The following is an 18,014-nucleotide window of genomic DNA, read 5'->3' on the forward strand; positions in this document are numbered from 1 at the left end:
TGGGTCAAATGGTATTTCTGGTTCTAGATCCTTGAGGAGTCGCCACACTGTCTTCCACAATGGTTGAACTAGTTTACACCCCCACGTATACCTATGTAATAAACCAGCGTGTTCTGCACATGTATCCCAGAACTTAGAGTAAAATAAAATAAAAAAAAAAAGAGAGGAGGTTCTTGAGCTTTGCATTAAAGATGTCTAGTTGAACACATATTTTGTCTGTTCTCTCAAGATAACAACAACAGAAAAGTGTAAACCTACAACGACAAAGAGACTAGGAGGAGAGAGGAGTGTGAGAGGGAGGAAAGAGAAAGAGAAAAAAATGATGGGGACCTGGATATTCTCAAAGTGCCAGAGTATAATGTAATTAACTAATTGCTATATGTAAGGGACAAATCATATATCTCAAGAATTTCATGAGATATATATCAGTTTTCTCAGTTTGTCATTAAAAAATACCATAGACTGGGTGTCTTAAACAACAGAAATTAATTTTCTCAGTTTGAAGGCTGTAAGTTCTTGTTTGGGATTCTGGTAAGGGCTCTCTTCCTGGCTTGCAGACGATGCATTCTCACTGTGTCCTCACAGGGCAGAGAGAAAGAGAGCAAACTGCAGTATATTATCTTATAAGGACACTAATCCTATAAGGAGAGCCCTACTCTCATGACCTCACCTAAACCTCATTGCTTCTCAAAGGCTCTACCGCCAAATACTATCAAATTGGAATTTAGGACTTCAACATACAAAAGTGTTGGGGGCATACAAGTAATTTAATTTTTCTTTAGATTTCTTCTTTCCCCCATGGGTTATTTAGAAGTGTGCTCATTAATTTCTGAATAGATGGAGATTTTCCAAATATCTGTCTGTTATTGATTTCTGATTTAATTCCATTGTTGTCAGAGAACACACTTTGTATTATTTCAATCCTTTAAAATCTACTGGGATTATTTAATGGCCAATTTTGTAGTCTATATTGTGAATGTACCATGTGCACTTCAAAGAATCTGCATTATTATTGGGTGAGTTGTTCAGTGTAAAGGTCTTACACAGAGAAAACATTTTGAATTGAATGAAAATAGAAACACATATATAAAATATACAATACAGGTAAGGTGGCACCTAAATGGAAATGTATAGCTTTAAATGTTTATATGTAAAAAGGAAAAAGGTCTAAAGTCATTTATCTACATTTACTCTCTAAGAAGTTAAAAAGTGAAAAAGTGAATTAAGCCCCGAGTAAGGTAAAGGAAGTAAATAATAAATAAATAAGTCAATAAAATGGAATAAAAACAATTGAAAAAAATTAATAAACTAAAAGCTATTTCCTTGAAAAGGTCAAAAATAATGATGAGCCTCTTACTAGAATAATTATTTTTAAAAAGAGGAAAAATAAACTACCAATGCCAGGAATGAAAGAGGAACATCATCAAGGATACTACAAACATTAAAAAAGGGAATACTATTATACTAAAATATTACAATAATTTAACCATCTAGCTGAAATATACAAATTCTCATAATAAAACAAATAGCTGCTGGCAAATTTTAACAAGTGCTTAAGGAAAAAATAGTCATCCTACACAAACTTTTTAAGAAAATGAAGGAGTAGAGAACACTTTTACTCAAACTCCAGAAATGTGTCATATCAAAACCAGACAAAGACAACAGTAAAGAAATTTTGATATACCTCACGATCTCAAATTTACATATCCCTAGTAAAAACATTAATAAATAATATGCCACCACATATAAAAATAATAATACATTATGACCAAGTCAGATTTATCTCAGGAAAGCAAGGTTTTCTTAATACTTAAAATAAATCAAAATATTTCTTCATTTCAACAGAAAACAAGGAGAAAATCAAATTTTAATCCACCAGATAAGACTGGGAAGGTTCTTATATACTACCCTTATTCTGTCCATTGTATATATTTACTTCTACATTCTTCAACCAAGATCTTATCCTTTATTTTCGGAGTAAGTGGCTACAGATTTTCAAAATGCATCTTGTCCTTCAATTCTGGGTCTTCTGTTGATGAACCAGGTAGCACGCTTTGCTTTAGCAGGCGAATAATTATAAGGTTCAGATTATTCAGTACTAAGAGCTAGTATCTCCTTGGGGCATTCTATATTCAGTCCCACTGGCAGGGCTGAAACCTGGTCATGAATATGAAGCACTCCCCATCATCAGTGGATATTCCTATATCTCTTTTCATTTAATCAATGATTTTTGTTGACTTGCCTCAGGTTTTTAAAAACATGTATTTGACATTGCTCATAACACAGTAGTTATCTCAGGTTTATTCTATATGATGCTATTATAGTGGATACATGTTATTATACATTTGTCCAAATGCATAGAACGTACAAAACCAAGAGTGAGCCCTAATGCAAAGTGTAAACTTTGGGTGCCTGCGGTATGTCAACATAGGCTCATCAGCTGAAATGAATGTGCTACTCTGTTGGGGGTGCTGATAATGCAGGAGGCTGTGCATGTGTCCGGGCAGAAGGAATACAGGAAATCTCTGTACCTTCTTCTCAATTTTGCTGTAAACTTAAAACTGCTCCTTTAAAAAGTGAAACAAACAATAAATAATAAAATAAAACAAAATTATTTACTGTGTTTCCATGGAGGGCTCTATTTCCACCAAGGCCTAATAACAGGCCTACACTTGTCTTTCAAAAAGGCTTTTCATTGCTGCCCATCAAGTAATTAAAAATTCCAAATTCCAGATGGTGTCATTGTTTGGTAATGTTGATGTTTGCCAGGGACTCCAGCTGTACAGACACCTTTAAAATCATTTGGACTTTAGGATGGTGGATGATGTGGTTCTAGAAAGATTGTCTGGAACATAAATTGTAAGTCTCAAAGTTCATGGTTTTTCCTGACTTCATTAAAACTCAGATTTCTTTTGAGTAACTCAATTTGGGGCTTCATAAAATGTTCAAGTGTTTAAAATGTTCAATAAATACACTCACCAACATGCAGATAGGCCTCTTCTTATCCATCAGGGCTGCAAAGATAGCAATTTATTCTGTTGTTTGTAGAATGTCTATTGTGATTCTAATCAAAATTACTCCCTAAAATCTTACAGATTGTGCAAGGCCCTATAGCTTAATGAGGTTGATTGGCCACTTTGGGTTAGTCATATATGTCACTACAGTTCTTAAGTCTTTAATTTCTTAATTTCTCTGAGAGATAAATTATAATATTATCAATGTAATAAACTAATTTTCTCACATAGGAATCAAGTCTAGATCTTATCTAACCAAGGTACATATCTATACTGGAAAAATTGATTATCTTAAATAGGTATTGGAGGCTTTACCAAAAGAAAGCAAATTGTTTTAGTTTCTTCTGAAACTGGAATGAAAATAAAAATCCTTGGCCAGCTCTGTGGTAGCCAGTCACCTTTAGTTTGCTATACTTCTTGAATGACTTTTACCATTCATGGCACAAAGAAGATCATCAGGAGAATGATCTTATTTAGTCCTCAGTAGTCTATGGTTAGTCTTCATGATCTGTCTTTTTCCTTAGAGACCAGACAGGACTTTTAAATAATTCGTTGATGGGAATTAATATTCCTGTTTCTACTATCTTTTTAATCAAAGCAGAAAGTTGTCATTTTCCTCCTGAGATCTGGTTTTGCTTAATTCTCACTTCAGAGGAAAATTTGCACAATTCTAAATGTTCTCATTTGTATGTCAAATTAGAAATGGGTACAGACATGCCCAATTAATATCTGATTAGAAACCAGCAGGCAGTGGCAAATCTCTCTATTCGCACAGCATCAAATCCAATAAGACACTTACGTAGAGGTGACATTTCTACAGGTCATTCTTACTTTCATATTTTCCAATTTGTAATTTAATATAACTCTGGTACCTACTATGACAGCATCACATTATCTTCAAAGTTTTATCTTGGTCCTTAATATTGTACTCTCTGCCTCTTGCTGGTATCTCAATATGTTGTGTTGCAGCTTCTGGTAATCCCTGGAAACTCTGTTCACCCACCCCAAAGCTATTCAAGTTAGCCCAAGTGTACAGCTTTAGATTTCTCTGCTGAAATTTTGCAAGTAGATTTTAACTTTTTAAAAATTCTATTGCCTTAACAGAGGTATCCTCTGCACCTTGCTTACCCACTTTATTTTCCCAATACTCTTTGGCATATCCCAAACAGGAGTAAATAGAACAAATTTGAAGAGTTTTTTCGGTGAGGCAAGTGTGGTTGTCCAAAGTACCAAGGGTTTTCCACCTCCTAGCTAGTAGCAATTCACCACCATATTTTACGCAGCACCTTCGTCAATTTATTTCCTTTTCATACTACTTTCATTAGCCATCAAAATAATTCCGTGTAGTGAGACCGTTTTTGATCATTTCTTTCCTTTTAAATATTACATACCTTTCTTCTATCATCGAGATCCAAGAGTAGCAACTTGCTAGCATGTTTGTCATGGCTGTCTGTATAGTATTATATTCTAATAAAAGGAAGATTACATAAGGGCACCAAGCATCATGAACTGTCCTTATCACTGCATTTATCATAGTTTGTGTTAAAGGCATTTTCCATTAAGAGTAATTATAATCACGAGGTCAGGAGATCGAGACCATCCTAGCTAACACGGGGAAACTCCTTCTCTACTAAAAATAAAAACAAATTAGCCAGGCGTGGTGGTGGGCTCCTGTAGTCCCAGCTACTTGGGAGGCTGAGGCAGGAGAATGGGGTGAACCTGGGAGGTGGAGCTTGCATTGAACCCAGATGGTGCCACTGCACTCCAGCCTGGGCGACAGAGCGGGACTTTTTTCAAAAAAAAAAAAAAAAAGGAGTAATTATATATTTTATTCATAATCAACCTAAAGTGTCTGCATTAGAATATTCTACTATCTTTGCAGGGATCCTTCATCTACCATTAAGAGAAAGAATTGGGCAGGTAAGCTTGTTGGATTTTTACTTTAACTATTGTGAATCAAAATTGGAAATGAGAAATGTATACTGAAGTTTATATAGGCTGGCCATATAATTCCATTCAAACTGAATGGATTCCTTACCTTTGAAATGTTACTTCCTTGAACACACAGCCTGAGCATCCAGACTAACAAAACCTCATCAGGTTTCTAGTGCTTATCCGTTGGCAAAATGCTTTTAACAGTACCTCCTAGTTTAACAGTACCTCCTAGTTTCTATGGTCGTCTGGCCTTGTCCTCACACCTCTTGAAAAGTCAGTGGTCACAACTAAGTGACTTCTAATTGACCAGTAAATATAATCTCTGCCAGATTTCCAGCAAAACATGTTATGGCTTGTCTTCTACTTTCATATTTTCCTCACCTCTTGTAAATCAAGTCTATTTCTTTGTGTTCTCCTGTTAGAATTTCCATTGTGCTACTATCACTAATAACAATCAAGCAATGTTTCCAGCCATTTTCCATTTGCTTTTTTGTTAATTCATTTTGCTTAATTGTAGAGCTTTGAAGTTATATCATCTAAATTCCATTGATGAGATTGTCCCCCAAAATTTGCCTCAAAAAATTTTCACTACCACAAACCAAGGATAAGTTAGCAGCCATCCCAGCACTAAAGTCTCAAAAGATTTTCCCTACCCATCCTTCTGTATGAGCGTCATTTAATCACTGGACCCCTGTAGTAGATTTCAAGTATACAATGACAATCAAACTCACCCAGTGTTTATTTAGCCGTGTTTATTTAGCTATGTTTATTACCTAAGTTGATTTAGCTTTAAGCAAGAATACCAAATAATGAATAGCAGCAGCATTACAGAGGCCTTGGATACCCAGATACAACTGCCCAAGTTTCAATAACTGAATGCAAACTGAAATAAGTACAGCTCAAATTAGCACAAGAAAAGTGCAGGGTCTAGTATCTCTCAGCTTAAGTAACTTGCTTATCACCTAGCCCCTGGAAGTATGTTTGCCTCGCCTCCATTTTTCAGTATAGCTGCATTCCATAAAATATAGGTTAAATAATAAACGATCTTAAAAACTGATACAACATACTTGGGAACATTTTAAATCAGCAATCAGTTCAGACCAATTGCAGCAATATAACCTGCCTGTCTAGATGTCCATTCCTGGGGAAACAACTGCAGTTCAACTGCTCCCTTTACTTTTCAAGGTAATATAATAGAATAGCTTGGATTTTGTTAAAAATAATCCTGATAAAATTATGTCTTTCTTGTGCAACTATAAATGTTTCTCAGTATTTATCAGTATAACTGCCAATTACTACCTAAAACTTTGGAAGTCCTTAGAAAATAGCTAATTTGCAAAAGCTAAATGCTCAGATTAAAATGCAGCACAGTGTTTCTAAATAAGCTAATTTTGGGTAACATTACTAAACTTTCACTGGATCCATATCCAAGTAAACACAATATGAAACTGAGATCCTTTACACAGAGCTCAGGGACCACCCTGACTGCTAGTCCTAATCTACAGGAGGTGGGGTTTTGTCAGCAGAATATAAAGAAGAAACAGTTTGAAAGTTGTCTGACAACTATTTATCTCTTCGTGATTCTTCTCAGGGCATCTATAACCTGTTTGTTTCTTAGGCTGTAAATAAAAGGATTTAGTAAAGGAATTATTATTGTGTAAAATAAAGAATACATTTTGTCCTGATCTTCAGCCGATCCAGACCTAGGACCTACATAAATGAAGAAGAGAGTGCCGTAGAACGAAGAGACAGAGAGCAGATGAGCACTGCAAGTGGAGAAGGCTTTGCTTCTACCCTTCTCAGACTTCTTTTTCAGGATGGCAGAGAGAATATAGGAGTAAGAGACGATAAGAGTCATAAAAGTGAAGACTTGTATAAATACTGAAAAGATGAAAATCAGAAGTATATTAACTGTAGAGTTGGTGCAAGAAATTTTGCACAGCTGTAAAATTTCACAGTAGAAATAATGTATAATAGTGGACCTGCGGAAAGTTAATCTAAATAACAAATCCACATGAATCACTGAATGCAGAAAACCAATAAAATATGAAACACCTGTAAACTGAGTACAGAGGCTATTGGACATCACCACTGGATAAAGCAAGGGATTGCATATGGCTACATAGCGGTCATAGGCCATCACTACCAGCAGGAAGCATTCTGTGGTTGCATTGGAACCAAAAAGGTAAAATTGGGTGGCACACTCAGCCAGGGATATCATATGATTCTTTGATAAAAAATTGATAAGCATCTTAGGAGTCACAGGGGATGAAGTGCATGCACCTGCAAAGGCTAAACTGCCAAGAAATAAGTACATGGGAGTGTGAAGGTGGGGGTTCTTCCAGATGAGAGCCATCAGGCCAAGGCTGCCCACCAGGGTGATGAGGTAGATCACCAGGAACACCAGGAACAGGAGCACCTGCAGCCCTGGACGATGTGTAAGCCCCGTGAGGACAAAGTGAGTCACCAGAGTCTTATTTTCTTCAGCCATGTGTGGCCTGGCCAACCACCAAAACAAAAGAAGAGAGAATATGGTCACAAAAGAGTCATAACAATGATGACATTTTACGTGTGACTGATTCCCAAGAGGTGCTCCTTGTTTTATTAGTTTTAAATTTTTACCCTTATTTGTCCACTTTTATTTTGTTTTGTTTCGTTATTTTGAGACAGAGTCTTCCTCTGTCACTCAGGCTGCAGTGCAATACTGCAATCATGGCTGACTGCAGCCTCGACCTCCTGGGCTCAGAAATCCTCTCGCTTCAGCTTCCCAAAGTTCTGGGATTACAGGCGTAAGTCACCGCACCTGGCTTACTTCTCTATAATAATATACATTCAAAATGATCCATTATAAAAAGTCTTAAAATCATAATCAATCTAAAGGGACATGTAAACTTAGTGCAAATCCTTTTCAATCTAACAGGGTATTTTTTAGAACTGCATATATTTATCTTAAAGTTCATATGAAAGAAAAAAGTTGCCATTTTCCCCAAGAAAATAATAAATAGTAAGAATAGTTGAGTACCTTAATTGCTATTGAGCTATAATATAAAGCCATAATGATCAAAATATTAAGATATTGGGATAAGAATAGACAAGAGGATCAATGCAATAGAATAGAGAGGTCAGAAATATATTTCAATACATAAAGGAATTTGGCATAAAACAAATATATTTCAATACTGAAGGAAAAGAATGATTGGTTTAATGAATTATACTGGCACTGTTGGCTATTTGTCTGGAAGTAAATAAGGTTAGGCTCTACCTCACACCACAAATATTTTCTAAGAAATTTAATGTAACTTAGAGATTGGAGAAATTCTTACTCAAAGAAAGAAAGCCGGAATAAATACATAGCTACTATATAATTGTAATGCATAGCAGAAGAGTATCTATCAGAATCAAAAGACATATAATAAATTAGAAAATGTATTTTATCATGCATATGAAAGATATAGATATATGTCTATAATAAAAACTTAGATAAGCAAATGGCAAATTATCTAAAAGAAGAATGAGTAAATGATACGAATAAGCAAGTTTACAAATTAACAAATGAAAATGACCAATAAGTGAAATGAAAAGATGCCCAAATTTCTATGTCATTGATACACACACACACACACACCCTTTCTTTTCATGTATCAGATTAGCAGAAATTAAAATGAATAAAATACCCACTAGTAACTGAGGTGAGAAAAGTAATACTTTCATATATTACTGATGCAAACATTTATTGCAATAGTCTTTTTGAAAAGCAGTTTTATATACTCTCATTAATTTTATAAAACATATATGTATACCCCTTTGATTTACTTTTTTTTTTGAGATGCAGTCTCGCTCTGTCACCCAGGCTGGAGTGCAGTGGCGTGATCTCGGCTCAGCATGATCCTGGCTCACTGCTACCTCCGCCTCCTGGGTTCAAGTGATTCTCCTGCCTCAGCCTCCTGAGTAGCTGGGATTACAGTCGCACACACCACGCCTGGCTAATTTTTGTATTTTTAGAAGAGGTGGGGTTTCTCCATGCTGGTCAGGCTGGTCTCAAACTCCTGACCTCTTGATCCGCCTGCCTTGGCCTCCCAAAGTTATGGGATTACAGGCATGAGCCAGTATGCCCGGCCTGATACTTACTTTCAATTACATATAGATTAAGGGCTGGTTTACGCAGAAATTTCTAGGGAAGGGGTACTGACCTCAGATGATCCGCCAGCCTCGGACTCCCAAAATGCTGGGATTTCAGGCGTGAGCCAGTATGCCCGGCCTGATACTTACTTTCAATTACATATAGATTAAGGGCTGGTTTACGCAGAAATTTCTAGGGAAGGGGTACTGACCTCAGATGATCCGCCAGCCTCGGACTCCCAAAATGCTGGGATTACAGGCATGAGCCAGTATGCCCGGCCTGATTTACCATTTTTCATATATACAGCCTAGAAATAAAAGTACCACTACTCAAATAAAAATAGACAAAAAACATCCAATGCATTATTGTTCACAGTGGCAAAGACCAGACACATCCACAGTGAAATGATTGGATAAATCATAGTACCTTCATACTGTGGAATAAAATTTAGGCATTAAAAAAAGAGCTATCTATACCAATTGAATTGAGAATTACCACAATGTGTATATATGAGAAGAGCAAGATACATACAAGTATAAACAATATAATTTCATTATCGTAAAATGAGAAATGTACTTTTAAATCTCTCTTTGCATGGAGAAAAATGTGGATAATAGATACTAAATTAGTAACACTAGTTTATGTGGTATCGGAGTAGACGCCGGATTAGAGGAAGTGGAGGAGAAAGCAAGAGGGATAAATCAAAATAAGAGTTCCACAAGAAAAACAGCATGTATGTTATTATCTCTTTAACATAAAATTATATAAACATATGTATGTACATGTGTCTACATACATATATGAAGGTATGTATGAAAGAACAGTCTCTAACATGTAATAGTGGAAAAAAGAATCAAGAACAATACAACTTTGTTGCCTTGTAAAGGAGATGTTTTGTCACTGAAAATTTCAATGTAAAATTAGAGGGTTATAATCTCTGAAGTTTTTGTACCTACATATCACTTAAATGCAGAAATATCATCCAGGCAAAGTCGCATGTTATTTTGAATATTATCAATGGAAAAAACTTTCGAGCATTGAGAGTAGATAGGCTTTTTTAATACTCCAAAGTTATCTGTAATTATATAAGATAGAGATTCAAATAGAGTAACAGAATTTTTAGAAATTTTAGAATTTTTGTAATTTCTGTAATGTTCTTATTAAATTTATTCTTTTATACTTTATTTTTATCACTGCTATGAATATAACATTTAGTGTTTTCATGAAGTAAAGAGATTTTTGTGAATGTGTGTGATTTATATATAGTCTCTAAAAGAACTTCAAGAGATTTTCTCACGAATATAGACCCTTCTACATTACTTTGAGAAGAAAAATAAATAAATTGTTCTGGCATTTTCATGTATAAAATTTTTTTCATAATTCTATAGTCATGCCTCATAATACTTAGGAAACATAATTTTTTTTACTATGAGGAATATTTGAAAAACTGAGTTTGTGTAATTTAAAAATATAAATAAAGGCTATTTTTCTAAAAATCAAATATTAGCATAAGTAACAATTGTAAGATGTGATATTATCTTTACTGAAAATAAACGAAGAAGGAATTCTTTTTAGAATTTTTATTTTTAAATATATACTCACAGAGAACCCTAGCATATACAACAGGGCCAAAACCATAAATTAATAATTAAGAACCATAAAACATCTGTGCCCAGAATAAACTAGCCCAATTTTCCTTATAACCTCAAGTAACTGAATTATTGATATTTGTAGTTTTAGTTCCTACAATGTATAATTTAGCCAAGAATGAATAAGTTTGTGAATGTTTCTTAAGTTATATAAGACATAAGGAGACACAAAGAGTCTATTGAAGTTAACTCTAGTGACTTCAGCCCACATTCCCACAATTCCATGAAATTAAATAACTTTTATTATACTCAGTCAAATAAACCTTAAACCAGAATTTCGTATTCTGAAAAATTACAAATAAGTTATATTTCAGTTGCAGAGCTTACATCTTAATTGAGAAAGCTTTTCATGTTCTAAAATAAGCTCTACATTGAATTTTTCTTATTACTTAAATTTTTCAGTTTTCATTTTTTTGTTAATCAAAGTTTGTTTAAAAACTTCTCAACAATTGTGTTACCTCCACTGTAAAAATTCTAACTGAAATATACATGTTCAAAAGGGTATTTACTTTTGTCTGTTCATATTTTGGCTGTCAATTATTTTAAAACTCCTGTCTAGGATTTTAATTTCCTACTTATAAATTTTGTTATGTTATTGACAAACTGCAAAGCTAAAATAATAAAAATTATGAAAATCTCTGCATTGTCACCCAGTTCCTATGAAACATTGGGAAACAAAGTATACTCTTGGTCTGGAAGTAACATAAAATGTACAGAGATGAAGCAGTATTAGTAGTGTACCAATATTCCTTGAAAATTCCAAACTGGAAGGAGATGGCATTTCTATCTTCTATTTTCAAATCCATTCTGTAAAAAAAAAATTAAATTCCCTCAATGTTTCCAAAGGATTCCCAGTGGGATGAAGTCAAAGTTGTTCTACAGGGCATTGTGAGCTAATCATCAGGTCAGTCATATATAACTAGTTATAACAATCAAAGCTACACATTGTGTCCCTAGAGTTCACTGTTGGGGCGTGTTTATAAAGTATCACTAAATAGAACTTATAATAAGCTTGTTTCCTTCCCCCTATTGCTCTTAATGGTGCCACAACCCAACTACCTAATTAACTTGATTTCCATTTAGAAATCCCAAAGTTACCTTAGAGGTAATATGTCCAAAGCTGAGACTAAGATTTTCCCCTATTTCACCCCCAAACCCAGTAATCTTTCAGTGTTCCCTGTCTCGAGGATAGGGTCACCAAACAAGCATTTATGCAAACCATAAACCGGGGACATATCTTTGACACTAACCTTACCCTCAACTCCATTGTTTCAACCATTGTCAAGTCTTCTATATTTTACGTTTTAAAGATTTCTTAAATCCAACAATTTCTTTTCATTTCCCCCTTTATCCTCAAAATCCAAGACACATTCCTGTATTGCTTTGATATATTAAATAACCTTCTAACTACACTATCTACATCTTCTAACACAATTGTCCGATCCATTTTCCGCACTGACACCAGAATGTCTTTTCACCACCAACAAACGAACATATACTTCCCACTTACAACATATAAATAACTTCTCACTGCACATAGGATAGCAGCTAAAAATCTTAAGCCTAAATATCCGTGCCCCTATACTGAAAAAGAAATCCAATAATTACACACAGTTGAGGGGTTTGGGACATTGTACATGTGCACTAATTACTGTAACAGTAGCTGCATATACAGAAAACCCCACTCTCTTAGTGAAATTGACGTAATAATTTAGTTTTCCTTCATGCGAAGTATCAAGTACATGTTCCTAATTGAAAGACTATTCTACTCCATTTGGTGATTCAGAATTTTACACTCCTTCATCTTGTCACTCAAGCATTTTCCACACACGGCTTCCTACAATGTTTGTGCTCTCATCCGGGTTAAGCTGGAGAAAGAAAGTTCACAGAGGGTTTAACGTATGAGGTGCCTGTTAGCCAGAAATGTAAGTGATGTATGCCACTCCCAATTCTAAACTTAATCATACAAGCACAAGGAGATTGTGTGTGTAGAAAGAAAAAAGTGGACTTGGTGATTAGCTAAGTTTCTTCTACTCTGATCATCATGTACTTGTTTCAGCCTCTCTCCACACATAAGACACTGTCAGCCTCTCCCCAAGGGAGTCAAACCCAATTCCCATCTAGTCTCCATCTCAACAAAAGCTAGTATCTCCAGGTGATGCTCTCTTCTCTCCATCAAATCCAGCTGTGACTGTTCTTTGTCTAGGTACCAACAATTTCTTTAAAATATATTATTTTTGTCACATGTAATTATTACATGCTCCAAATATACAGCTTTTCTTGGCTTTATCTGTCATTTCTTGGAGCACATGTAATTTACAAGGGTAGTTATCCAGAGTACTCCTCAGGTCCTATTCACGTGATATCAGCAACACAATGGACTAGACTGCTGTTCTGCAAAATGTCCAGCAAAGTTTCCTTTAGACACAGAGTAAAAGAGTTAGTGTAACCCTGGGGCAAGACTGTCAATGTGCACTGTTGCCATCCCAGGTGAATGTAAAATGCTTCTGACCTTTATTCATGATCTGTATTGAAAATAATACATTTTCACATCAGTAACCACATCTCTCACCCCAAATATGGTATTGAAGTGTTCTATTAAGCATAACACATCTGGCAGAACAATAGCAATAGGTACTACAATATAACTAAGTGTGTGGTTGTCTGGACTGGAATGAAAAAATAAGTAGGATATTACGGGAATCAACATCATTGCCACCTTTGAGTCTCTGAGAGTAGCACTAACCTCTGATGTTACAACAAAAATGACAGATGTCTCTCTCAGATAAAAAAACTTTTCAAGTAACTGAAGCTGACAGACCTCATAGTTCTCATGGGAAGCTGATATCATTTGGCTCTGTGTCGTCACACAAATTTCATGACAAATTGTAATCCCCACGTGTTGCAGGAGAGGCCTGGTGGGAGGTGACTGAATCATGAGGGGCAGACTTTCCCCTTGCTGCTCTCAGGATAGTCAATGAGTTCTCATGAAATCTGGTTGTTTAAAAGTGTGTAGCACTTCCCCCTTTGCTTTCTGTCTCTCTTGCCGCCAGTGAAGAAGGTGCTTGCTTCCCCTTCCATAATGATTGTAAGTTTCCTGAGGCCTCCCAGTCATGCTTTCTGTTAAGCCTGCAGAACTGTGAGTCTATTGAATGTCTTCTCTTCATAAATTACCCAGTCTCAGGTAGTTCCTTATAGTAGTGTAAGAACAGACTAACATAGAAGCCTTTGATGGTCTATTTTTGGATAGAGCTGCTTGTTCTAAAAAAGACCACAGGAATTTGCAAGTCCTTTAAATTCCAGGAGAAACTATGACCTGACTTTATCTGAGATGCTTTAACCACTTTCAAGAACCAGACTATTTGAAAAGTGTTAAGTCACAGAATCTGAAAGAAAAAGTATATTTACACAACAGCTCTCTTGAGTTGCAAAGGCTGCCTCTAACAAACATTTTGCAAATGAAAACGTCCATGAGTTTCCCTCTCTAAAGGGGTACATTTCATGCCTTGTGGATTTTTATGGTTTGTTCATGGCCTCCCAGTCAAAGGCTTCCTGCTCTGCAGCACTACAGTAACTTGAAAATCATCTCCAAAGATATTGCTCAAGGGTATAGAGGAAATGTTACATAGTGCTGAATTTTGTTTTGTAAATAGGGAAAGCACAAAGCTAGGGTTTTTACATTTAAAAAATCAGTTTTAGAGCAATGGGGAGTTGTATAAGAAATAAATACCTGAGTTCAGTGAGAGCTACCTAAGAGCAAATTAAATTACCTATCAATTCAAGGAATTTCCTGTATCACCCAAATAGAAGGTGATATCAAACATGCAGCCTGAGTGCTCCCCTCACTGATGCTGTGGGGCTCCTCGTCCTATCACAACACAGGAGAGGGGAGAACTTCTAGGCCACCCTCTGCCTAGCCATGCTGCAGGCCATGCCCCGGCGTTAGGCAGGAAAGACTGGTTCCTTTCTATGCTCTAAAACAAGGCTCTGGCTAGAAGACTTCCCTCCCTCAGGCTCTATTAAAACTGTCTACAAACGTCTGGAACTCCAGATTGGTGCCTGTAACAACAAAATTGGGATACAGTTATCTGACTGCTTCCCTTTGCTCTCTATCCACTTATTCTTCTCCCCTCACCGCTAAGTGAGAAAATATGGGCTCATTTTTTTACTTCTCTTACTTTGTATTCTCCTTGTACCATGAAGAAGCCAGCCTTAGCCTAGCAGACATAGCCATATTCACAGTACAGAACTCTGATCTCTAAGTCTTCCAGCTCATTTCTAATATACTAAAAAGCTGTGTAAAATAAGGTAATAAATATTCTTTCAAGACAAATTCCTGTTTTTGAAGTCAGAAGAGGAATTCCTTTTTTTCTCTTTGCATTAGTTCTACAACAATTTAAAATATATTCCCAGAAAGATAGAACCCTTACGCAAACTATGGAACCAGCTCTTTACTCAGAGAGGCAACCAATAAAAGAAAATTAATCCTTTCCTTCCTCTTCATCCCATTACTTTCTCTCCTTAATAAACTTGAGTCCATTCAAAAGGCTATTACTCTTTTTTAGGGTAAGAGTCTTTTGAATGGGCTCAAGTTTGCTAAGTTCACTTACCTTGCTTCTAGAAAGACGTGAATTGAATTTTCTACTATGTTCTGTGGTAGTTTGGCTAAGTAAAATTGGTTGCTGGATGAAAGTCTTTTCTCCTACTAGGAAACTGCCTCCATCCACGGTATAATGTATCCCTGTCCCAGGAATTCCAGCTACGTGGTCAGCAGGGCCTCCCTTGTGTAGGTGTGAGCCTAGGGTGGACCCACCGGAGGCTGAGCAGTTATCTTTGTAATGGTGTCAGAAAGTATAGGCTGTCTCCTCAATCATTTCTTCTCTTTGCCTCTCTCATATGCTCATGTTCACTTTCAAGTTGTAGCTCTATCTCTGCCTCAGTCACCTAACTTGTATGGAAATAGGTGGATGAGCTGATTCTTGGGCCATTCATTTGATGTCCCTTCCCAGTCTACCAGGATCTCTCATGTTGGCCTTGGCTCCTGTGTGACAAGCTGCAGGTTCTCTTTCTGACTCAGCTAGGGACTCTGAATATATCCTCCCACACCTAGTCTCTACAGCATGTCCCAGGCCACCATTTAGTTACCACTATTGGATTTGGGCTGTTCTCAGCAAAAACAACTCTCCAAAAGTCCAGAGTTTAAAAAGAGGGATTAGTCGATTTTCCCTTATCCTATTACATCCCATCCATTCTTTCATGTTCCATGACCTCAGCCTGGAGATGACCTGAGTCTGTGATTCTAATCAACAATTTTGTTAAGCAGTTCATGGAATACATATAGCAACAGCCATCATGCTCTAAATGACAGAAAATTAATTTCACTAATTTTAATTTTTTCATGGAAACCTCTGAGATGAATATGAGAACATGGAGCAGGGAAAGGCATGTGATCTGTTGGGAGTAAACTGAAGGTCTCTGTCCTGCTAATACCATCTGACTCTTCTGGGCTTGGCATGGTACCAGCTTTTACAGCCAAAGTCAGTACCTGTTGGAACTATTGATCTGGTCAACTTGGATGGGTGGGATCCCAGCTGCCCTCCAAGGCTGTTCTGACTCTCTTGGGTCTCTTTGATGTGGTCACCCCTCAGGGTCTCTTTTATGTCCTCCACCTACATGTCCCAATCCACCTCTTGCATGAATGAGTCTCCTGGCTTCTTTCGGTCATTGCAGGAATTTGCAGGTCCTGGCCATGCAACATGGTGATGGGGACCAGCCCCTAAAGCTTAACCTTCAAGAGTCTGCTGCCTATATACTTTGCAAACAAAGTTTACTTCGAGGTAGCCAAGTAAGGAAGGAGCAGAGCCAGAAATGATTTCTAGTGCCCTAAATTGGAATCTGGACGAAGCACACTCTTTTCCAGGTCTACCTTTGATGGACGAAATAATGCTCCGGCCACAGATGCGTGTATCCTAATTCCCAGAACCTGTGAATATGTTAGGTTACCCGGCAAAGGGGAATTCATGCTTCAGAGGTAATAAAGGTTGTATGAAAGAAAATGAGGTAACTAAGGTGCAGGCATTCTAAAGCGGAGCTGGGAGACTGTGAGAGAATTGCACTAAAACCTCTAAAAGTCAAATCACAGATTGTGCCAACAGACTTGGATAAACAAGGGAAGTTAGTGTCTGCCAGTCTTCAATTTCTCACCTGGGAGTACCCTGATTAACTAACCAGTCAGTACAGCTTTGTGATTTGGGATTTCTGCTCAGCCAATGAACTGCCTCTGAAAACAACTATTTGTGGAAATTGCCTGTATAAAACCTTTCTAGCACTTGCCTTAAGGGACACGATTCAGGACTTGGACATAAATAATTTAAAAGTCTACTCTTCAGGCTATCTTGTTAAAAGATCAAGTATTAGATTTTTACCACCTCAGAAACTATGAAAAAAAAAAGTTAAAATAAGAAATTACATTTTTGTTGTTTAATGTTTGCAAAACTATTGTCCCCATTAACTATAGACCTGCCTGTGGCTGTTTTCCTCTAGGGGAGTGTGAGGATGACAGTCCTGCTGTACGTGAATCTAGTTGAAAAAAGCATGTAGAATGTAGTACTCTGGTCTCTAGGTCTCAACCCAAATCACTGGGGACTTTTCTTGAAATAATAAGGGTGTAATAATGAGAGAGAAAGGTTATATATAGACATGTGGCCACTATGTAGGCGAGACTAATCAGCCTGTATGGCAAATTGCATATAAAATTAGAACACTTTGTCACTGGGGTTGACTGTAGAGAGATGGAAACTGGAACTTCTGCAGAGATTCTGCAGCTACAGGGTACACCAGCTTAGAATGGAGTCCACACAGCAGAAGGCGCAGCTCAGATGCAATGAGAGGAACCGGGTTCTGAAAAAACTGAATCCTAACAAACTATGCCTGAAGCCAATGTGCCTCATTTGGAGCTTTGGGTTATATTATTCAACAAAACTGCCATTTTTTCAATTTTTTTAAAAGGTAAAAGCAATGTGTTATGCATACGGAAAAATCTTTTTACTAGAGTATTCTCAAGAGTCTAAGTAATAAAAGTAAGGAGATCAAAGTATGCCTAGTCACAAAAGGGCCAGATAGAATACATACACAATGTAGGTAAGAAAAAAAATTCGCTTAATATATTTAACTGACAGTTGATCAAGCGCACCTGCTAGTTCAGGTAGGTGTTAATGCCAGAAAACACTATTCAGATAGAATATGTGTGTCAGGGATGAAGCGCTCAGTAGGATTACTCAATACATTAAAAAAGAA

The 18,014-nt window shown here is 36.6% G+C and overlaps 1 protein-coding gene across 1 annotated transcript; it reads right to left on the bottom strand.

Annotated features, from left to right (window-relative positions):
- Positions 1–6,516: 6,516 nt before the first annotated feature.
- Positions 6,517–7,440, bottom strand: LOC105501616 (olfactory receptor 5AC1). Its single transcript, XM_011927620.1, has one exon. The coding sequence runs from the start codon at positions 7,438–7,440 to the stop codon at positions 6,517–6,519; it is 924 nt and encodes a 307-aa protein (XP_011783010.1).
- Positions 7,441–18,014: the final 10,574 nt, after the last annotated feature.

The sequence above is a fragment of the Colobus angolensis genome, unplaced genomic scaffold (genome assembly GCF_000951035.1).
Source record: "Colobus angolensis palliatus isolate OR3802 unplaced genomic scaffold, Cang.pa_1.0 Scaffold73, whole genome shotgun sequence".
NCBI classification, from domain to species: Eukaryota; Metazoa; Chordata; class Mammalia; order Primates; family Cercopithecidae; genus Colobus; species Colobus angolensis.